General features: G+C 40.9%; 2 protein-coding genes across 4 annotated transcripts; one reads left to right on the top strand and one right to left on the bottom strand.

The window, feature by feature from the left end:
- On the top strand, positions 1 to 11,778 carry lin7b (lin-7 homolog B (C. elegans)). Its single transcript, XM_088436647.1, has 6 exons — positions 1 to 255; positions 1,977 to 2,095; positions 6,380 to 6,451; positions 7,757 to 7,966; positions 10,937 to 11,100; positions 11,244 to 11,778. Exons 1-6 carry the CDS (start codon positions 180 to 182, stop codon positions 11,263 to 11,265), a joined length of 663 nt encoding a protein of 220 aa, XP_088292773.1. The 5' UTR covers positions 1 to 179; the 3' UTR covers positions 11,266 to 11,778.
- A 55-nt stretch (positions 11,779 to 11,833) lies between these two features.
- hao1 (hydroxyacid oxidase (glycolate oxidase) 1) lies at positions 11,834 to 18,475 on the bottom strand. Of its 3 annotated transcripts, XM_088436633.1 has the most exons (8): positions 18,323 to 18,475; positions 17,021 to 17,172; positions 15,209 to 15,479; positions 14,914 to 15,086; positions 14,721 to 14,812; positions 13,543 to 13,701; positions 12,078 to 12,147; positions 11,834 to 12,007 (listed from the first exon to the last, which is right to left on the bottom strand). In XM_088436633.1, the coding sequence occupies exons 1-8, from the start codon at positions 18,457 to 18,459 to the stop codon at positions 11,940 to 11,942; spliced, it is 1,122 nt and encodes a 373-aa protein (XP_088292759.1). In that variant the 5' UTR covers positions 18,460 to 18,475; the 3' UTR covers positions 11,834 to 11,939. The 3 variants fall into 3 exon arrangements, with proteins under 3 accessions (XP_088292759.1, XP_088292758.1, XP_088292760.1); XM_088436632.1 differs by having other exon boundaries at positions 11,834 to 12,147; XM_088436634.1 differs by lacking the exon at positions 17,021 to 17,172 and having other exon boundaries at positions 11,834 to 12,147; positions 18,323 to 18,457.
- Positions 18,476 to 23,038: the final 4,563 nt, after the last annotated feature.

The following is a 23,038-nucleotide window of genomic DNA, read 5'->3' as shown; positions in this document are numbered from 1 at the left end:
CGTACGCAGACGCGCGACGCCTCAACTCCGCCTTGCCCCTACGTAGATTTGCCCGCTCGCATTGTGAGTCTCTCGTCATTGCGTCGCTCATCTCCGTATCCCGGTACGCCCTCTGACGACTTCCTAACGATGGAGCAAGCAATGATGTGAAGACGAGTCTCGCTGACAATTAAAACACAATGATGTCCTCTTTCTACCATCCAGCCAAGGAGGCAGATATGGCGGCCATGGCGGAACCGCTCTGCTTAGAAAGAGGTACTGTATGTAACACTACTAACAGCGGCATGCCGTTTTTATTTTTCAAATTATATAGGCTACGGCATTGTACACATTTTTCACTCCGTTTCGATCTACATTAACTTTTCTCAATTTCACATATCAACTACTGTAATAATTGAGCAATGTAATTGTGAAACGGCGTTATGGTTTGGGTCCCATTTGGACATGTACGGAACAGGTGTGTATAACACAATTAACGTGGTCGTACGTCTCCATAACGTCACAAGATAATGGTTGGAAACGTAGCCGGGGTGCGGTTAAACCACGGTTGCAACATTAGGCTTACTAGCAAACTCCACTCGGATGGTGTTCTTTGTTTCGGGCAAGCCGTTACTAACCACTGTGACGCCAGACCCAAGTGAATGGTTACTGGTCAAGTGGACTTCAAAATGTCTCACCTTTGTGTCTGCCGCAAGTGCCTCATAAGCCCTCTTAAGTCTTTATCATGGCCCACCTGGCATTTACTGGAAACCTTTCCCAAAGGCGTTTCTAAAAGTCCTAGATGTGAATAGCCATTTTCAGTCCCGTCACTGCTTTTTGTTAAATGCAGTGCTTCTCAATTATATTTTGAAAATATTATATTTTCCGCTATGAGAAAACCTATCTATATGACTGCCAATTCCCGCTAAATGTTTCCATTAGGTAAGTGATTGGCATTAGTACTGACTTAAATTTGAGTTTGGTTAAAAAGTCACATGCTAACCCAGTTCTCAACATTTTTCAATAATGTACCTGTCATGTTCTGTCTATTTTTTGTTGTGGGTTTTGGGTTGTGTAATTTCAGTTATAGGTTCTCTGTGTTTCCCCGCGTGTCATCACTGTAATTAACCTCACCTGTCGCCCGTGTGTTCCAGCCTAGTGTTTCCTCCAGTCAGTTTCCCCGCCCCTTGTTGTTCCCAGGTGTCTTGCGTCTTAATTAGTTCTGTTAGTATTTAAGCCCCAGTGTTTTGCCTCATTCCTTGTAAGGTCATTGTACGTCTTCCCCTCACTGTCTTGCCTTGCGCTGCCCTGATCCCATCCTTCCCGTGCTGCCTCCCGTTCCTTGTTGCCCACATTAAGTTTCAGTTTAGCGTTTTTGTTTGTACTTTGTGTTTTTCGGTTCTTTTAACCCTGCCTTCGTTGCCATTAAATCAACCTCATGTGACCCTTACCCCAGTCTGTCCTGCATTTTATTGGTTCCGCCTTTCCCGCATCCCGCACCTCCTCAAACTGCCATGCCCAATCGTGACAGTACCTCATGCAAAATATTTTTTCCATAGGTTACACCCTATGCAAAGCATTTTTGGATGGAAAATAAATGACTTAAACCAAAGTGCTATGCTCTTTGTATGGTATTTGATTTAATAAACTTGGGAGATACATTTGCATTGGTATTTATCGGCACATTTTATCCAGCAACTCCAGAAGATAGTCTTAACAACAATGACATCACCAAAAGAGGACTCTACACTCTATTGGTTGCTTCATATTCCAATTTATTTGCTCTCAATTTGAAAGCGATATTGTATTGTGGCATCACATTAAAAGCATTAAATTTGCTGATACCTGCAGAAATCTTATTAAAATCTCTCATATCCTTTGAATTGCCTTCACGTTGCCCAATTGGCACGAATAACCGCATTTGAAAATCACAGGTGACATCTTGAGCCATTACTAAATCACTAGGTAGTAATAGATGTGTGTATTTTGTTTGTTAGATGTGTGTAGAGTGATTGAGTTGTTGGACCGGCTGCAGCGCAGAGGTGAATTGCCTCCTCCCAAATTGCAGGCCCTGCAAAGAGTGCTGCAGAGCAAGTTTTGCGCCGCAATCAGAGAGGTATGAATACAAAGATTTTTTTTCCTGCACAGTACATCAATGTGTTTTTGGTATCATGAAATCCGCAAAATAATTACTGCATTTTGCCCCATCCTATTTAACCCTCATGTTGTATTTTGATAATTTTTCGGATCATTTTCTTCCGCATATTTTTTTCAGTATTTAAGCCAAGAGATGCCACACTTTTTTTGGTGCTTAGTTGATCTTTGAAATGTTGTCACCGTCTTGGTGAAATTTCAGCTCCCTAATGCCTTCTTTCATTGCTTTCCTTTTGATTTGAAATGCTTTTGGTGTAAAAATCAGATGATTTGATAAAGTACTGCACAAGGGTTAAATCATGCCTAAGTAATAATTTCATGCCAGAGTGTGAAAATAATTTGACAGTACATTACCAGGTAAGACCATAGCAAGATTAGACTAACTGTTCGGGTTATCTCGCACTCAGTCGGGGAGAGCTATATTGCAGATAGACATGCAGTGAAGGCTTCCTGCATGCCAGACAGACGGGTTAACGATAAATGCCCTTGGCACGTGCACTCCTCGGACGTCGAGCTACTTCAGTGCACATATCTTCTAAATCTTACATTATTAAACCTGATACAATAACTGTACTGGTATCCCTTCCAGTGTTCCCTCTAAGCTGCGCGCATGTGCAATTGCGCACTGCTTGCACGTTATCGCACAAGAAAATGTATGCTGCGCATAAAACAGAATGCAAAATAAACATATTAAATAATATCCAATATTAGACCTCATCTGATTGATTACCGGTAGACCAATTATATTGTTTTCCGTACCATTTTGCATTGTGACAGCGAGTGACAATTGTCCAGCCAATCATACGATAAGTTTCTCTTCCTCTATTCATCCAATTAAACGCACTGACAGAAACGTTCCCTGCATATACGCTTGCATATACTGCAGGTTAGCTAGCTAACAACACTGTGACGTTAAGAGACACAAATGCTAACCTGCGGTAAACGAACGAGCAGCGACACATCCACTCACCCAGCGAAAGTAAAAAAGAAATGCGCTTCTTTTAAGATGGAATGGCTGTCGGAGTATATCCAAATAGAAGAACAAGCGGTAAAAGTGGGTGAGGTTTTTTTTCTTTTTCACAACTTGAGGCTCGTTAATTGCCATGGTGACAAGTGACATCACACTGTCAGGAGTAAAACACTTATTGCTAAGATATAAAAATAGCAAACTTGTTGAAAATGAACAAAAACTTTAATGATTTGTTTGGCAACATTGTACGAGTTGAGACTTCTGGCCGCCTGGTTTACGTGTATGCTTGCCCAGGTTCAAATACAATAAATAAAATAAAAAATGTCACAGGTCTATCTTTGATTCAATAAAACATCAACTGATTTCCATAGTAGTTCCAAAGCTCTTCAAACAAAGATACTTCAAATAAAAGGCAAACATTACGATCAAGAAACTGTGTTCTCTAATCTGCAATCAATCTCAACTATTCCCTTTGATGCATGCTCCATGGCTTTTCAAGGACCAATATTATAAGGGCAGTAACGCAAATGTACATAGGGCAGTGAGTCAAAACAACCAACAAACAAATAAATAACTTTCTCGCTCTTGGCCATTACAAAAACCTAAATTTAAATTAACTCTGTTTTTGTGATCAAAACCAATAATAATTCCAAATGCTGTGAATTGGCCCCTACAATGTCAATGTCAACAATGTCAATCATAGATGCATCCTCCTCCCGTATTGTTCCTGGATGACGCTTTTCACCTCAGCTATCCCCTCATAAATGACGGGATAAGTACCCAGAAACACATTACCGGTCCACACATATGTTTAAAAGTTGTTGGACATCATCACGTCGTGCTATTCACATGAAATCGTGGAGTTCCGAGCTGCCTTGCATCATCAAAGCACAAGCCACAAATGAGCTCACTGGCTTAGTCCTTGGCCGCATCTAGGCCCCTGGATAGACTCAGCGCGACATCAGATATGCGCACGGTTATTCGCAGTGTGCATGTCTGAAGTTGCTCTCGCCGTAACATTGGCATGTGCATTTGAGACATCAACTCTGCTGGTATTATGGATTAAAGTAATGTCAGAATACCCTAAGATTTCCACAACAGCACTGAAAACCCTGTTGCCATCTCTGACATCATATCGGTGTGAAGTCGACCGGACATAAGCAACACACCTCAGGTGTACCAGCATTACTGTCACAACTTTCATCCATCCATCTATTTTCTAGAGCCACTTCTCCTCACAAGCAGTTTCTTTTCCTCTAGTCCTTTTTCATTTAGTGCACCTGGCTTGCTGGTGCCTATCCCATCTGGCTTTGCGCAGTAAGCTGGTTACCAGACAATTGCAGGGCATACAGAGACGAACAACCATTCACGCACCAAATCACACCTAAGGACAATTCAGTATGCATGTCCAATACACCTGCCATGCATATTTTTGGAGTTTGAGAGGAAGCTTGAGTGCCCAGGGAGAACTCACACAGGCTCAGGGAGAACATGCAAACTCCACACAGGAAGGCAGAAACAACTCGTGTCCCTTTAACTGTGAGGCCGATGTGCTAACCAGTGCGTCATCGAGCCACCTGTAACAACTTTCAATGGTAGCAAAAATACTACAGAAAGGTATTCAGATTTTTACCGAAACCAAAACACATCTTCAGCAGCTGAGAACACCCTGTTTTTCTAAACAAAAAATTCATTAAAAAACAGTAAAACAGCAGCAAATATCAGAATAATAATGGAAGCAATGCAAAAGTACTGCAGCCCAATAAACACCTTTTACCGTTAGAGGTTTCTTTCTTGTTTTCCTGGCTGAGAAGTCTTTGACGAGGCTGATAAAATCCAATTTTCTAGAACATCACTCTCAATGCAGTATTTGCCAATTTTCTTGTGAAAAATGTTTTGGAAAAAATCGTTTTTGTCTTATTCGTTTTTGTCGTATTCGTGGCGGTTAGCACACTACAGCTAACCTGCGGCCGGCACACTGTCGGGTGTGTGTCGGATGGCTCAGTCGACCTCCCAAACTCCACCTCTGAGACCCATAGTGAGGCGCGATCGGCCTCGAACTAGTTGCGGCTACATCTACGTTATCTTGCTCGTTGTTCACACCCCATGCACGCTGTGGATGGTCATGACCGTGTCAACCAGGAGAAGATTCAGTAACCTTGAAATATTCTGTCAGTACTCCAGCTGCGTTTTCCACTTTTGAGCTTCGCTATATTTTTTGCCCAACATCTTGCCACTGTGGGAATGAGAATGACAGCAGTGCTGTCACTGCTGATTGGCAATCATTATTTTTTTTCATACTTTATGGGCCAATCAAATTTTCCACTAAAAATTGACATCCAATTGTCTGACGAGTCAGAGGACCCCTCCACACGTAGGGCGCCTAGGCCGCAACCTAGGGAAGCCTGAGCAATAATCCGCCCCTGCCCATCACTCCTAGATGGGACCGTCTCGTTGCAGAGAAACAAGCTCAGGGCTCTCAGTAATTCAGCGTTTATGGTGAGTTGTATTTTTTTATATACTTCTGTTTGGTCTGTCTGATCTGTTTGGTCCATGAGAGTATTTTCTGATACAAAAGCGGTCTGTGGCTCAAATAAGGTTGGGGACCACTGACCTAACATACAGTACATGGGAACTCTGCATAGCTAGAATGACAGAGTCCAACACTTTGCAAAACACTGACATATTTTATTTCATGGTTTTTGCTTCCCTTCTCATTTTAATTGTTTCTACTCTGGTTTTCATCTTGTAGGCGTACACTGCTGTGTGAGTGAATACAAATCTTCACTTTTACTTACCCCTACACACTCTTTTGCAGACCACTTTGCTGTTCTGTTAAACTTGTGTATTTGAAGCTTCAAATAAATGTTTTACTATTTTACTAATCTTAACCAAAAATCCTAAAAATTCCACAACAGCTTCAACCTAATCTGTGTGTGCCCTCATTGGTCAATGGTCGCACCAGGAGCCAATCACAAGTCTTGTAGGAGTGACTGTCTCCCTCATGAAACTCACACACGCAGGTTAGGTTGACACGAAGGAAGAGGTGAAGGAAGGAATGCCGAAATGGAGCATTGTAAATCTCTTACCTCAATTTCTTTTAAACACTTAAAAAAAAAAAACCACACACACACACACACACAAGCAACTTCTCTGTTGATATGCAAAGCTGAACAGACAAAGCATTTTGAGAACATTATACTTCCATTGTTGCTATAGCTTTTGTATCTTGCCTTGTCAGTTTTTGATTTTGTGTCTGTCTCTACTCTCTGTCAGGTATATGAGCAGCTCTATGACACTCTAGACATTGTCGGCGGACCAGAAGTGCGAGCCCAGGCAACAGCCAAGGTATTAAAAGCAAACGAAATACAAGTCTCGTTCTGTACTTAATTAGGCATAAGCCCACAATAGTTTGTTTTTGTCAGTTCTACTTGCTTACCCTAGGACTTGTCTCCATGTCAACAATATACAGCCAGCCTGTAGAATACCGTACAAAGTCATTCAATGTTGAGAAAAAATGTTACTGAGTGAGACACCTAAAGCCCCTATCCCACTGAGGCCTGAACATTGGCAAGTGTCCGCATTTTTTTTTCATCTCAGGGTTAGTTAAAAATCACCAGAGGTTGCCAAAATGTCGCGAGAGGTCCTCCCATGTCTTCAAAAACTATTTGTGACAAGAGCAGCACAGGTGAACGTCTCCCAATCTCTGGCGACATTTTGGCAACCTGTGCTGACTGGTGACCTTGAACGAATCCCAAGGAGATCAAAAGAGTCACATTCGTCCCTCATTGGGCAGTTCGTCTGTACTGATCGACAGTTTTCCGACGCACCGCCGACTGACATAAACGGCGGAACTGTAAATTTTGTCCGTCATTGGAATCATCACTACCTATACCACCTGTCACTGTTGGTATGTCACTTCACCCAGTTAAATCTTCTAGATTTCAGAGAAATGTTTAACTTACCATATACTTAGGAGCATAGAAATGTAAACACAGTTTGAATAGGTAGCAGGCATATATACATGCACTCAGGAATAATTGGCTGAGGATTAAAGAATTAGTATGCAGCAGCTACTATTAAGAGAGAATGTGCCCTTAAAGCAGTGGTCCCCACTACCAGTCCATGGCCCGGCACTCCGGGCAAAATAATGAACTATTTCCGTTTTAAACACCATTTGAGTCTGAAAGATATTTTGAAAAACCTTTTCTTTTGAAAATTGGCCAGATTCTCTTGGATTCCTTTTGGTCACTTGAGCACCAAAATGTTCCTCACAAAGTAAAATGAGCAAGACGTTGTTGGGAAAGGGAAAAGACCCAGTCAAGAGACAGGTGACTAGCATGCAACTTGAAGAAAAAGAAAGCTTATCAATATCAAAGCTCAGCAATATCAGGAGTCCTACTTGAAATAGTGACTTCTCACGGTGAGGAATTCCAGCATCAAAAACGGACCCATAAACCGACAAGAAATGGATTCCTGTCTCACGACCTACTGTATTTGTTAGCAAACCAGATGTGCTTGCAAATGATGGCAGCATCATAATTATGTTTGAGGCTCCCGAGAGAAGAGAGAAACAAGCTGAGGGCTTCCATTAGTTTTGCGTTAATGGCGAGTTCATATTTTATGTGCACTTAAAATTTTCATCCTGCCCAGGCCACGGTGGCAGCGTTTGCAGCCAGTGAGGGCCATGCACATCCACGAGTGGTGGAACTGCCCAAGACAGATGAGGGGCTTGGCTTCAACATCATGGGGGGCAAAGAGCAGAACTCCCCCATCTACATCTCTAGAGTGATACCTGCGGGGGTAGCCGATCGTCAGGGGGGGCTGAAGAGAGGAGACCAGCTGCTGTCCGTCAATGGAGTGGTAGGAAGGAGCTAAGAACATAATGCTATCTATGAAGTGAAGAATATTTATAATATTTACAGTGAATTGTATCACAATTATTTTGTATAGGTTATTCTGTGTTAAGGCACATCTTAACCAAAGAGTTGTAGGCCTTTTGGGAAGTAATGTGTCACAACAAACGAACAAAAACAGTGTGTTTCTCAAGCCATTAACATTGCAGCATCGAGAGGAGCAAATTCTTAACACATTAGATTTGGTCAATAATTTGTAAAAATTGTTTGTAATCCCTGTAACACCTATGCTAATTTCAATTTTCTCAAACAGTGTGAGCATTAAAGGGCCTAGATCATGGTATTTTTCCACTTTCCACATTTAAATATATGTGTATAAATTTCATTTGGCACATTGGCAATTGAATTTTGTTTTGGTGATCGGGGTTTTTGGGTTTCTGTTTTTGTGTTGTTTTTTATTTTTATTTTTCATGTTGCTAAGTTAATGTTTCTGTTCCCCTCATGTTTGTTCTCGTTAGTGTGATGGTGTCCATCTGTCTGTGTTTACCCGCCCCCTGTGTGTCAATCAATCAGCTTCGCCTGCCTATTGTTCCTGTCCAGCTGTTTTGTTACCTTTTTTGTCACCTCATTACCTCATGTAGTGTATTTAGTTCTATGTTTGCTTCCGGTTAGTTGTCGGAAGATTGTATTATTGTCTATGTCTACCGTCGCAATCAAAGAGTTGTGCATATGTTTCCTGTTGATCCCCTTCAAGCCAGTTCCATTTTTTCTTTAGTTGTAGTTGTTTTCAGTGTTTTTTGGTTATACTTTGCAAGTCCTTTTGGCCACGTTCGTTTTCCACCCTGTTTTGATTAAATTATTATTCTTTAAAAGCAATCTGCATCCATGCATCTTGGGTCCACCTTCAAACCGACAATGTCTGATCTTAACAAATTTCTTATTAAATGAGTTTTATTCAACCAGGAAGTAAAACCCCTTGTTTGTATGTGGCTGCCTCAATTTCTTCATGATGTCGTTCAATGCTGGCTGGCCACGAAACGTCCATCCATCTTGACCACTAATCCTCATGAGTCTCGCGGGTGATGGCGACTATTCCGGCTAAACGACTTTTGTTTTCCTTTTTGTCAGACATTGAGAGAATTAAAAATGTAAAATTCAAAAATAGGAACTTTAAAATCTCAAAATTTCTCAGAGGTTTTACCTTCTTCAGACTGTCCAATATAAAGGAAAAGAACAGTTGATTCTAAAACAAGGACTATTCCAACAGCATGAAGAATGGGGTAAGAAACGTGTTATACTGACATTAAAATGCAAAATCGCATCAATTCCCTGCTCTCACTAACACCCATTCCTCCTATCAAATTAGTCCCTGAGCATACCCAGTATTCATAACAATAGTTCTACCCGTGGTTTAATTATTTACTACTGACGTCGATTATCCAGCTATGTGCCCTAAACACACATTTTCGCCACTTTGGCATTTTCTACAGTTAAACGTTGCAACTAATACAAGACATGTTGCTGTTTACTTGGCTGACCCGATGCAAAATTTTGCCTCCATAACTCAAAACGAAAATAAAAGACATGGTAAAGGTTGGCAGGTATTTCCTCTTGTGCCGGCGGGATGGGGACGGTGTGGGGGAGGTACGGAAAGTAGATGCAGTCCTTCAAGCCCAGGGAAGTCATACAAAATATTCAATTTGGATCTCACAGCATCACTACATAATTCGCTTATGTTATGTAACATATTTTTGTATTTGAAGTACATTTTTTGTTCAATTTTCACACTACTTTCTGTAGATGACAAAACCTTTGTCTTGCCAAAATTTATGTTTCCATTAAATGATAAATCTTTTTTCAGTGAAACAAATATATTTTGGCAAACAAGTGGATATATTTATGAATGCCTAAAAGGGCGTCACTAACTTTTTGAAGTGACAGTAATATGCTTGTCTAAGTCATGGCCTACTCTAGAAATGACCTCTAGTACACTGTAAAGCGCAGACATCGAACTCCAGTCTGAGGGCCGCAATCGTGCATGTTTTTGAACCCTCTCATTTAAAAACACCTGATTCAAATGCCTAAACAAAGGGTGTCACTAACTTGTTGAAGTGACGGTAATATGTTTGTTTAAACCATTGTCTTCACTAGAAATGACCTCTAGTACACTCTAAAGCACAAACGTCGAACTCCAGTTCGAGGGCTGCAATCACGCATGTTTTTGAACCCTCTCATTTAAAAACACCTGGTTCAAATGATTAGAATCATTTTCAAGCTCCTGCACAGCTTGCTCCCATTAGAATCAAATGTGTTGGGTAGAAAAAAAAACCCGAAAAACATGCAGGATACCAGCCCTTGAGGAGTGGAGTTAAACACATCTAAAGCATCGGTCTCAAACTCCAGTCCTCAAGGACCTGCTTCTGTCTTAAACACACCAGATTCAAATTATTAGCTCATCAGCAAGCTCTGCAGGAACTTGAAAATGATCCTAATCATTTGAACCAGGAGTATTTGAGCGAGAGGGTTCAAAAAGTGCAGGATACAGGCCCCTGAGGAGTTTGAGACCTATGCTAAAGTCAAACTGTGTTTATTGTCAGGTGCAAAGTATAGAAACACATTTCTCCATACAATGAAAAACATTGACATGAATGTCCTAAATATAAGTACCAAGTTAAGACCAAAAAAATTGTAAAAACACGCAGTTAACAGAGTATAAGTATGAAAATAGGTGTGTTAAAAACAACATAGTTTTGGGTAAATGGACTTTTACTTATATAGCACTTTTCTACCTTAGGTACTCAAAGCGCTTTACACTAACAACCCATTTTTAGACGTGGTTTTGTGCAAAAAAACCCTGAAGGTTTGGTCAAATTGACTTGAATTGGACTAGTCTTTTTTTGCTGTATTTTTTTTTCAGTACCTCAATGACATCATAGCAATAGGTGAACACCTAACAAGAGTGTGGTTGTGGTTTTAGACAGTGGAGGGTGAGCACCACGAGAAGGCTGTGGAGCTGTTGAAAGCCGCCCAGGGATCGGTCAAGCTGGTTGTGCGCTACACCCCAAAGGTCCTCGAGGAAATGGAAGCTCGCTTTGAGAAGATGAGGACTGCCCGGAGACGACAGCAACATACAAGCTACACGTGAGACCACAAACACTGCTATGGATAAACCAAGGACGGCGATTTAAGAGTCTGACATTTGGCCTAACATCAGCGATACGCACGTGTATGCCTTTGTGATCTTGTGTTGTTGGTATAGCGCCATTTTGCCTCTCTTCTTGCAGATCTCTGGAGTCCAGAGGCTAAGAGATCCAACGTCTTTATCCACATCATCACCCAATCTACCTGACTCCTGTGTCCCAGTTGGAGGCATGACTATAGACAATAAGTAGTAAACCAAAGTAGCCTATTAACGCCTGCTACCTGAAATGAAGCCAAACGCTACTGTCAGGCTTTATCCTTCCATCCTTTCCTCGGTTTCTCAGAAAAAACAATATCTTGTAGTGTAAAATTCTGATTTTAAATCTTCAGTGTCCAAACGGTATAGATGTTTGTGCTACGTGGTTCAACTAGATCTTATTGTTCATATTTTGTGCATACATACTGTATGTGGTCCACTGTGCTCTTAAAAAATATGAAGTTTAAGCAAGTGCGTGCAAAAAGATACTTCAGCCTTCAAGACCATTTCTGTGACAGACGTCGCATTAGAGGGTTGACCATTGGCAGTAGGTAGAAATACCCTCGTTGGCTGCTATATGCGACATTAGGTTTAGGTTTGTGACTTCCTTGTTTACTCATGAAATAAATGGTGTCAGTCCATCTCGCTCTTTATCTTTTTTTGCAAATGGCTACATCATTGCAGCGAGAAACATCGTTTGAGGACATAATTTTTTATTTCAACAGTGGTTTAACTGTATTTCAAATTGAACTGTCACACAGTAAGAAAACAGTTAGGCTTTTGTGGTGACTTGTGAGCCATGTTAAATTCTTGACGTGACCTCTGCTCTCCTGACCAAGGACCTGCTCACCTCTGATAGGGAACGACAACCTGCTCACACAAAGACAAATGAGTATGTCTACAGTAATTTTGTGTGCGTGTGTGTGTGCATGCATTTTACCTGCCAAGGCCATTGCAAGTTTCAGCTCATCTTTGAGAAGTTCCAGAACTGCAATAACACCTTCTTCCCCCTGGACACCAGAAATATTGCGTACAATTCATTCCAACAATATACTGAATCGTGCATTATCGCCAAAGCACAGAATTTTTAAAGTCATTACGATTTGGTCCAAAGTTAAATAGAGCATGTCAAAATGCAACTTGCAACTGGCATGTTCTTGCTTGTCCAACCTGCATCAGAGCCTCGCCCTTTTTCCGTCATCATTGGTCCATCATTTTTTCAAGCCATAAAATAGTAATCCTCAATCCGTCTGTGTATTTTTGCCCAAACTGCCGTCATCACTAGAGCGCAAAATTTGACTTTTTTTTTTCTTTTCCTGGTTCATCATTGGTCAGGCGCTCTTCTACTTTTGTCAGCACTCATTCTAATTATTTTTTCTGTTTTAGTTCTTACACTCAAAGTTAACACCATCTCTGTGGTTCTATAGTTACACTGCAATGGAAATACAACATGGTTATAAGTGTAACTACAAAATAAATAAAATAAATCACCAACAAAACACCATCATGTTTCTTATGCTGAATTTGAGGGAATGCAGGGAACGAGAGCGAAATCATGTTCACCGAATGGCAATATCATGCTTTACATGACACTCAAATGGTGGATGTCTGTTCTCATATATAAATGCCCGCCCTACAACTATAGAAGACAGTTTCGTCAACATTTGTCTTTCATCTTTTACATACACTACAAGTAAAACAAAGTATTGCTGAGGTTGAATTTACTAAAAAAACGTCTTTAATTGGGGAATTAAAAATGTTCTGTCTTGCATTTCCAGGCCAAGAGCCAATTAGAGAAAGAATGCAAAATTGTTCCCTATTCATTGGTTAGTTGAAAGAGTGACTGCCTTGCAGTACTAACGCATCCCAGAATGCTCTTATTAGCAAGAAACCTGAAACCAAGGACCAAGAAAGCGAGCAACTACAAATACATCTCGTAAAGTCAGCTCCGTTATAGCTGTGAATGACAATTAGTGAATTGATCCAATCCAGTTTATTCACTCAACTGAACATATTTCTCCACTGCTTGCTAGTGCTGTAAAGTGACTATTGTCACATTGACTGCAGGCCGATTGCAATTAGTACAATAAAGATGCAGCAATATAGCAAATCAAAATCTAATTCAGTTGAATTATATTTCAGTAAACAAATAGGGGCGTAGCAGGTTGACAGACATCTGACGTAATGTCTGTCGGATGAAAACTGCAATTCCAACATTGTTAATTCACTTTTTTTTAGCCTTCTCGTCATTCGTCTGCCCGTTGGCAAAACGGGCGTACGTCTGACATTAACATGAATTAGTTTTCTGAAATGAACATGAACTGAAGTCGGTTTAACACAACATGAGTAATGTGTTTACCTTACATAACTAACCACAAGCAGGATATTTCTCAGGCTGTTCTCACCTGACAGGAGAGGCCCCACAGAATAGGCCTACCAACGAAGACCGCCTTGGCTCCCAAGGCGAGTGCCTTCAGCACGTCAGTTCCTCGTCTCACTCCACCATCCAGATAGACATCACAGCGGCCTTTTGCTGCCATCACAACTTCCTCCAAAACGTCAAGCTACACACAAAGATAAATGTTTGCTTATCATTAGTAAGGATGGGACGGGATACATATGGCGTTATCAGTTTGATTTTCTCCGCTCAATTTTTTTTTTCCGCGCGTGCGTAATTGTGGCACAAATATAACGCCATAGATACATACCCCACTAGATGAGTTGTCTCGTGTGATCGAGCCCACGAGACGAATTTTTTGCAAAATTTGTAATAATTAAAATAATGCCTGTATAAGATTTTTAGCTTTCAAAATGTGTTTTTTTTACTGAGCAGACTGCAATAAAGTTAACAATCTAGTGTGCAACTGTAATGCCCATGTTTATACTCACATACAGAGCATTGAAAAGCAGTGCAGAACATTAACAAGCAGATAATCCTGTGTACTCCATTGCAAAAAAAACCCAAACCCGCAAAAAAAACAACCCAGATAATCCTGTGTACTCCATTGCAAAAAAAAACCCAAACCCGCAAAAAAAAACAACCAAGATAATCCTGTGTACTCCATTGCAAAAAAAAAAACAAACCTGCAAAAAGAAAAACAACCCACAACCAAAACAAATGTACAAATGTTATTGTACCTCCAAAATAGTCACTTTTCAGGGGACCTCACAAATGGCAAGTTTGTTCGACCAGTAAAATAACATCGTGAAGGAAAGCAAGTCATTTCCAACAGACTTTAGATTGGTCAAAAATTTGTAAACCTTATGTGTGGACTAAATAACAGTACTGATTTTTGAAAAAAAAAATGAAATGGTGACCAATGAGGTTTAAGTCTGATCAGAGTAATATCCAAAATAAGGCATCAAAAACTAGAAAATGATTTATTTATAAAAGTGAACACTGTCTTTATACAAAAAATCCAAAACATAGCCCTGCAATTGGCTGGCAACCACTTCAGGGTGTCCCCCTGCCTACTGCTCATATACAGGTGGGATAGACACCAGCAAGCCTTCAACCCTATTGAGGATTAGCGGCTATAGAAAATGGATGGATTCAATACACAAAACACACACAGAAACACACCGTGGCAGGAACCCCATCCAGTTGTCGAGCGCCGTGGTTTGACACTAGGATGCCATCAACGCCATAGCTCACCGCTCTGGCAGCATCCTCCCCTGACAAACACACACAAACACACACACACAAATGCACAGAGACCACAGTTATTTCATCCAGTAAGTGGTGCCCCCCAAAAAACAGCCTGTAAAATGCGTACCAGAAAGCACTCCTTTGACAATCACAGGTAGGTGTGTGTTTTTCTTGAGCCAGGTAATGTCATTCCAACAGAGCGTGGGATCAATTGCTTTTGCGACGTAAACAGCCAATCCGCTGTCACTCCCATAATTTCCCTCGGAGAAAGCCAAGGAATCTGTTGAGAAGTTTGACAGTCTGGAACATAGCGGACAGGAATGAATGATGGCAAGCTCATCTGTGGAAAAGCCATTTTGGCTTTTATTACTTAGTATCCATCAACTAGTAAGCTCTTTGACAAACAGTTTCCAAAGTTCTACCTCAGGTGGGAGGGCAGTTTGAAGCAGTTGCGCATGTCCTCCAGCCTCCTGCCTAAGTACGGTGTATCCACGGTAACGAAGATGGCCTTGTAGCCCGCCTCTTCCGCTCGGCGGACCAGCGAAAGAGTCAGGTCTCTGTCCTTGTAGATGTAGAGCTGCAGCCACAGCACAGCGTCCGTGCCCGGTGAGGTCGTCATTGCTGACATCACTTCCTCTATCGTGGAGGTGGCCCATGAGCTTAGCATCATTCCCGTCCCCACTGCTCGGCATGCTGGGGAAGAATACGGTTGCAATTGGTACAAGCCGTCGAATTGACATCAGCGTATTTACACTTAGCTTTCAACTATGTTGAGTTGTTAAGGTGTTTTGTTCCGACAAAACCACTGCTTCACTTGCATCTTGGGGAATTTTGATGTCAAGGATGAATGCCGAAATGAGTTGGGGTGTTTGATTTGGACAAAATTAGTGCTTCACCGCCACTCGTGTGGTATCATTATAGGCACTTATATACCTTTTTACCATCAATTACTGCCAAGCAGTGTTGCCACAATTATGTACCTTGAAAAAGTAGCTTAAATACTCCCCTTAAATACTGAATTCTTGGCTGAAAAAAATAAATGTTAGATTACACATGACTTAAATAAGGGGTTCTCAAACTTTCTGGAGACAGGGAACCCTTTTTGGAAAGCAAATTTTAGCAGTGGTGGACCATCAGGGCCAGCAAGGCCTTCTCTGCTAGCCTAACATAACCTGACATCTTTATCATAATAAACTATAATTATTATAACAACTAGAATGAAAGTCACCCATTTCATAAAAAAATGTAATGTATGAATGTAACCCATTTCATAAAAAAAAAAATATATATATATATATATATATATATATATACAAATTATTTTCCGTATTCCATTTTTTTCGTGTAATAATATTATATTATATCCATTTTGTTACGCTCCTTTCAGTGTTGTAGTTTCAAGTTGGAGTTTTTAGCCAATTAGAATTCAGCTGACTTGTGCAGGCTATGTAATCAGCCTGCTCCCAGAGGTGCTAGCGCATTCGCTTCAACAATTGCGGGCTTCTGCGCAAGCTCAGATGGATATGTGAGCGCCCGCATACTTAATAGACTGCTGCAATAGCCAAGCGAAACATAAGATCGCCATCTAGAGGCCTCACGTGACGTGAGTGGATGCTCACGTGGATGCAGAAGGGTGGTGATATGCTTAGCAAGCAAGCTACGGGGTGTTGGCTTTGCCTGATTGCTTTAGAGGCGTAGTGTATTTATTAGTTAACCTAACTTGGCCATATTTCTGACTGGGCTAGCAGGGGCGTGAGCTAACCCTGACAAATAGTTCTGCTGGGAATGCCTTTTGTTTGCCAAGGATCGATTTGGTGTTTGGAGCTACCCTGGATTTGCAAACTTCAATTGTTTAACCAAGGCAGCGACGAGATAACAAAGCACGGCTGGACACACGTGCTAAGGTGCTTTTAAAAACTTATGGGGACATCCGAGTGGATATACAGTATTGTACATCTCAGTTGGAATGCTTTGAATCTTTGGCATTTTATAATTAATTTATTTTCAAAAGGAGGTTTGGAAAATGTCTGGCACTGAATAAGTTAAAGACCACCTCTTCTAAATGATGCTACAGTATATTCTTTGGATCACATATGGATTGTGCGGGTAATAAATACTTCTTGTCACTGTCCAAAAACTTGTGGACCCAGCAATATTTGAAGATACTATTTGAGACGTCAGCAGGCACAGAGGCCTCCCCCATTGCGTATTCCACTACAATTGTGTGTGTACACCTCTTGCAGTAGCTATTTCGCCATCTGGATGAGCCATCCTCTGCATTGCAGTGGCTGCAACACACAGGGGCATGCTAAGCTTGTGGCCCAACACCGACACATTCAGATCCACGGAGGACACATCCCTCAGCACCCGGGGGATCAGCCGCCACCTACAATCAAATATTTTGCGGTGTTAAGAAGAATAAAAGACAGCTCAGCCAGCCTTTCTTGATCTGTTTGAATGACGCTGTTCATGCATGGAGAACAGATGTGGCTGAGTGTCATTGTGCATAAACTGATAATACGTGTTTGTCCAACCAATGAAAAAGTGATAAAGGTGGTGATACCTCATTACATACACTGTATGTTTATTCACCTCAGCCCTCTGCCTCTAAGTAGGTTTTTTTGATTAGGCACACTGTTGGGATCTGTATCAAATGTGATAAGTCGCAATAAAACATTCATTATTGTGCCACCTTGGCCAAGGTATAGAAGTGCATGTTTGGAAAGAAATAGATAATAAAAATGAAAGTCTTATTTGACGTCCATTGTGTACCTTACAGACATGTAAGTCATGTGGTCACAAAAGTCTCAATTTGGTATGCTTATTCGCAACCTTTATCAAAAAAAAAAATATTTTATATTTTACAATGAAATAATGCTCTTTTTGGTTTTCAGGTTTATTTGTATAGGCCTGAATCAGCTCAGTCTTAAAGGGTTTCACAGGTGAAAATAAATCGTACAGCACATCACAAATACACAACGGCATCCCCTCAACAAAGAGCCCAGAAGAGGAAGGAAAAACTCAAAAACACCAACTGGGTGGGGACTGCAGGTTGAAGAAGCCCCCTTCCAGGCTCAACAGGTTGCACTAGATGCTGAGTGCTAAAAATAACACATTGTGCCATATTATTATTATACTGGTAGCCACGAGATGTTTGCCACCAGAATTAGGCAGGTGAACACGGTCAGAAGGAGTGTGTTGGGACTGGTTGCAATTTGTCCTTCACTGTAGACTCAACTGACAAAATCCATCTTTTAATCACACCACTATCACATGACAAGTTTCAAATCTGCCTCGAGTTCACAGATCAGAAACATATCGTTAGAGGCTCATTTCCAATGACACTTTGGGGAGAAAAAGGGACTGAGCTTGTGCCAATCCAAACAAAACATTATCATGCCTGTGATATGGTTTGAATGTTTGGAGGGTAGTGAACCACATTCCGATAAATGGTTAGGTTCATTGAAATTCAAGTTGCTCTTAGATGTAAATGCGAGTGATTGAAAAGTTCAAATGAGTTTCCATTAAAGACATACCTTTTGAAGGCCGCCACATTGTCAGCAAGCGTGATCTGCTCCTCAGCTCCAGAGCTGTAGTAGTCATAGACAGCTTTAGGGAGAAGCTTCCTGGCCTCCACCTCAAAGTCGAACACGCACACACGCTTCCCTGACATTGCTGCTGAAGCTCACCTAATGTGTATTTGCGCTCACTGAACGAGTCCAAACTGTGCCAGACACAGCAGATGTAATCATTAACCTAGCAGAGGCCTAAAGAGCCCACACACTCATTTTCAAGAAATCCGTGAGGAAAAGAAGAGGGATTGGTACGTATCAAGACAAAATAAGTGTCAGAGAATGATGTGGATTGTTGCCTGATTACGGCAAAATGAACATCAAACCCTATTGATGTGACAAACCTACATGGTTTGGAACTACTTCAAGTTGGCTGTCACCTTTGAACGCTTTTGTTTCAAGGGTCTACACTCAGTCAATTCAATCACACACCAGTAATATTGCTGGGTTCACTGGCCCCGTCCTGTAACATCCTATGCTCTGCTCAAGGTTGAGGAAATCCAACTTCCATTGTAATGTTACTCTTGCTCTTTTTATTGGGTTCTTGTTTTTCTCTTTTTGTAAACTCTATTTCCAAAAAAATCAACAGCAACAGAGGAAAAACATATACAGTATTTCTGCATACAAGTTGTCTTTTTCCCCTCATTTTCAATCCCCGTATCGAGGGTGGGGGTTGACTTAAGGCTGCATAACTCAAAACTAGGCCAAATTTTTCCCAAATATGTGTTTGAATAACATTAATTTGAATGTGAAAAGTCATATCATGACGTTTACAAAGCTTAAAATGATTATATATGTATCTCTAATTTGATATATAGTATGCTTTCATTTTAGCCTCTTTGCTGCCTCTTTGTTGTCAACAAGGCTGCGTGAATCATTTTTCCGGCGGACTTTGACGCATTATTAAGGATTGACTTGTCTCCTTCAGCCATTGAATGTGTGCCTGAACAAGCAGTCATGGATGTCAGCAGGTGGGGGGAGACACGGCAAAGGGTAACCTTCCACACCACCGGGTGTCACCAGACATATTTTACTAGGGCACATGTCCCAGTATCGATCTGTTGTGCCCGGGTAAAAATTTTAGTAATTAAAAAAATCATTTATTCTAGAACACACATTCTACTTTCTGTGATACTTAACTACTACTGTGTTGATGTGTCACTACGCTCCACATAAGTAACGCACACATGGTTAATTAATATGGTAATTTATTTACGTGTAAGACTTCAGCTTTGTCATCAGTACCTATTTGTCAGGGAGAGAAAAAGAGAGCGAGCGAGAAAGAGCCCCCTCTCAGGCGAAGATGAAATTGCTAAATGTTTGTGGCAACGAGTCCGAGGCGGAGGTGTGGTTCCAATATTTTTATTGTATCTTCTTAAAACAATAATTAAAAATAGTGTGAATACTTAACTAAGGCTGGAACGTCCTTGTCCGGTACACTGGAGAGGCGAGGCACTTCCAATCAATTAAAACTACCACCTAGTGAAACACGCGCACACAAACACAGGTGACCCACAACAAAACTAAAATCATGTCAATCATGAAATTGGAAGCCCTCATCCAGTGACGCAGGGGAAGAGGGCGCTGGCCTCCGCCCGGGAATCCACGGAGGTGGACGGCTGGGACGTGGAGCACCTCCGGCTGGACCAGGTGAACGCCGCTCGGACGTGAGAGTCCCGTAAAACCAGCTAAAACAAAGCAGCAGCGGCTACAACGTTCAATGTCCGCTGCTTATGGAAATACAAGAAACGATCACGCACCATAGGAAGAGACTCATACATGTAGAGCAGATACTCACGTCACGGAGAAAACAGGAACACAGCCGCTTATTCGGCTGTGTTGCCGATCGCACTGGGTTTAAGAAAACAGTTTGCTGCGTTGTGCCCCTCAGGGCCTTACTTTAAAAACAACCTAGAATTGAAATCCACAATATCAAATTGGCTAGTATGGGATAATACAAGGCGACAACCAAAAGACATTACCTTAAGTAACTTGATAGACGCCAATGGAAGGTACCCCAGAAGTGAGTAGACCTCTAAGCAAATCGATCAGTGAAGGGCAAGAGTAAGACTGTGTTTTATAGCGGGACCTTGATTGTAAATTGCCCACCCTGCTTAACATCTAGATGTGCTTTCTACGCGCTCTGCTTGGCACATGCTTATGAGTGTGCCAGTCAATCAAAGCTGACAAAAGTACTGTACATTGATTAACTGTTTGCGCTCCAATTAAATTGCTTGTTAAATTCACTCGGAAATGGCAAACAAGTTCGCTTCAACACGGACTTGGGCGAGAGAAGGTGGATTTATTTGAACACAATTTGTGCACTAGTAAAATTCATCAATGAAAAAAAACTACATTAATTATCAGTGAGTGAACGAGCTGGAGGAAGAGCAATAGAGAGAGGAAAAGGGAAACGGCCAGATGAAGTCGGTAAATTGAGCCTATTTTTTTTTTTTTTAATTATACTATTTTGGTTTTAATTTGGCTCAAACTGTAACTTCTAGATGGATATCAGAAAGATTTTTGCCCATGGCAGGGATAAAGAAGCAGACATTGAAAGAGGTTAGTGAAATTCCATCTAGCTAGGAAGTCTGTCTTAAGTTTATGCTAATTTAGCTAATATGATTCCTTGTATCAAGAAAACCATGTAAATTTGCTGTACAGTTGTAGGGGTGGGGTGGGTGGGTGGGTGGGATTTCCAGTTCTGCACAGTTCTTTCACTAAAATTATTTTCTTTGATCTCAATAGTTACAGTGAAAGTATATAGAGGGTTTTCACTGACGTCACATATTGTGGGGAGTAACCCGGATGCGCCGCCATTATGGAGGGACTTGACAAAAGAAGTGCAATGCCATCATGTGTATCTTGGACGGCTTAAACAAAATGATCAACATCGAGACAAAAAAAAAAAAAAACCTTAGCAAAGCCTGTCATCGATGCGAAGGCATGCATTGAAGGACTCAGAACACAAGCGAAGGCCCTGTATGTGGAAAAATTACAGTTTATCGGCGGTGTCGATCCATATGAGTTGGCCGTCTCATTATGGATATACGACGATCCGGCTATTCTTCCCACAATTACATATGCAGATATAGTCAATTACTTGTGTTTTTTTCACCGAGCCCATACACAGCCGAATATCTTAAATACTACGAAGGTTTGGAGGCCAGATGGCGTGTGGATGGGTGAGGCAGACGCAACATTTTCAGAAGAATCAGAACAACGTAACTCATTTGCAACATGAGGTAGCTTGATAATAATATTTATGCCGATGTCAGTTTTATTTATGTCATACCAAAGATGTAGTGAATGACAACGTAAGATCATATTTATAGCTCATTATCTTTTATATTGATAACACACGCGACTGCCTATGTTTAGTAAGCGATGGGTGTTTATTCTGTTTACGTGTTCGTTTGTGTAGAAGTTGCACTTTATAGTTAGTAGTTGTTGTTAGTTGTTGCTAACCCGCTAATGTCGGCTAAAATTACAGTAAATATGTAGATTAAAGTTCGGCAAGTGTTTATATGTTAGTTTACTGACTTTAAGATTGTTGTTGATTTATTATTCAACAGATACTACATGATACACCATACATGTGCCAAAATAAATGTGAAGTTCAACATGATGACTTGCGTACTCTCTCACCGGAGTCTTTGTGGTGGTCAATCAAGGCAGATAACCAGTCCTGAGAACAAATTCTCAACAAACTAAGTAATATTAGTTATTGAATGAATATACAATAATGTTAATAAGGATAATGTAATGTTAAATAATAGGAGAAAGGAAATAAAATTCGCAAAAATTACCCCCCCAAAAAAGGATTGTTTATGGTTACTGCAGCTATATTGGGGCGTACATAGAAATCTAGGGACTGATACCCTACTTCGCGGATTTCAGACTTCGCGGGGGGTTGACACCCCCCATTAACAGCGAAGTAGGGGGGATCACTGTATTATAATTTGGAGTTGGTAGACAAAATGGTTTCTTGCCCATTTTTTTGCACAAGTCTTGCACTGGAAAGAAAATGACAGGATTCGTGTTTTGTTTCATGTTTTGATTGTTTAACCATTTTGTTGTTGAAGGCTGTCTCAGTTATACATGCATGTGAAAAATAAAAAGAATACATATATTTTTTAAAATATAATATAATATAATAATAAAATATAAAATATAATTAATAATAAAATATAATTTTATAAAATATTATTGTTTACATTTTAACTGCATTTTTGCCAGACATATGGTTTGGAAGTGAATGGTCCTATGTGGCATCTCGTAGGCCTACTTCATGAATGTCGTTATTTTTAATGTCATAACACAAACACACACACACACACACACACACCGGTATGCATAGTATGCATTGACAAACAAAAAGATAGACACCAACACACTCACTTACACACAACCAGGTGCACAGGCTTACATGAACACTCCTACCCAGACACACAAAGACACTCACATCCACACTAAGCACACTGAAATACACGTACATGTACTGTACATGCTACAAATACACAGAAAACATCGCGTCACGCTGTGACAACTGAGCACATTTAGTGCCACGTAACAGGACATTTGCATTGCTCTAACCCTTCCCCCCCTTGTTTCAGTAACTAGCACTAAATCTGTCTCTAATCCTTGCTGTTATGGTCTGCTCGGCTTGAAAAACCTTTC

This window comes from Hippichthys cyanospilos, chromosome 16 (genome assembly GCF_059441005.1).
Source record: "Hippichthys cyanospilos isolate Australia breed blue-spotted pipefish chromosome 16, RoL_Hcya_1.0, whole genome shotgun sequence".
NCBI lineage: Eukaryota > Metazoa > Chordata > Actinopteri > Syngnathiformes > Syngnathidae > Hippichthys > Hippichthys cyanospilos.
This window is presented reverse-complemented; position numbering and strand designations above follow the sequence as displayed.

Excerpts from the sequence above, each read along its gene's own strand:
- lin7b (XM_088436647.1), top strand. The coding sequence starts at position 180 with ATGATGTCCTCTTTCTACCATCCAGCCAAGGAGGCAGATATGGCGGCC. Across the intron at positions 256-1,976 it reads ACCGCTCTGCTTAGAAAGAG|ATGTGTGTAGAGTGATTGAG; the intron begins GTACTGTATGTA and ends TTTGTTTGTTAG. Across the intron at positions 11,101-11,243 it reads CAGCAACATACAAGCTACAC|ATCTCTGGAGTCCAGAGGCT; the intron begins GTGAGACCACAA and ends CTCTTCTTGCAG.
- hao1 (XM_088436632.1), bottom strand. The coding sequence starts at position 18,459 with ATGTCAGGGAAGCGTGTGTGCGTGTTCGACTTTGAGGTGGAGGCCAGG. Across the intron at positions 13,702-14,720 it reads TGGATGGGGTTCCTGCCACG|CTTGACGTTTTGGAGGAAGT; the intron begins GTGTGTTTCTGT and ends CTTTGTGTGTAG. Across the intron at positions 12,148-13,542 it reads TGTGGGGCCTCTCCTGTCAG|GGGGAAGAAGGTGTTATTGC; the intron begins GTGAGAACAGCC and ends TCTGGTGTCCAG.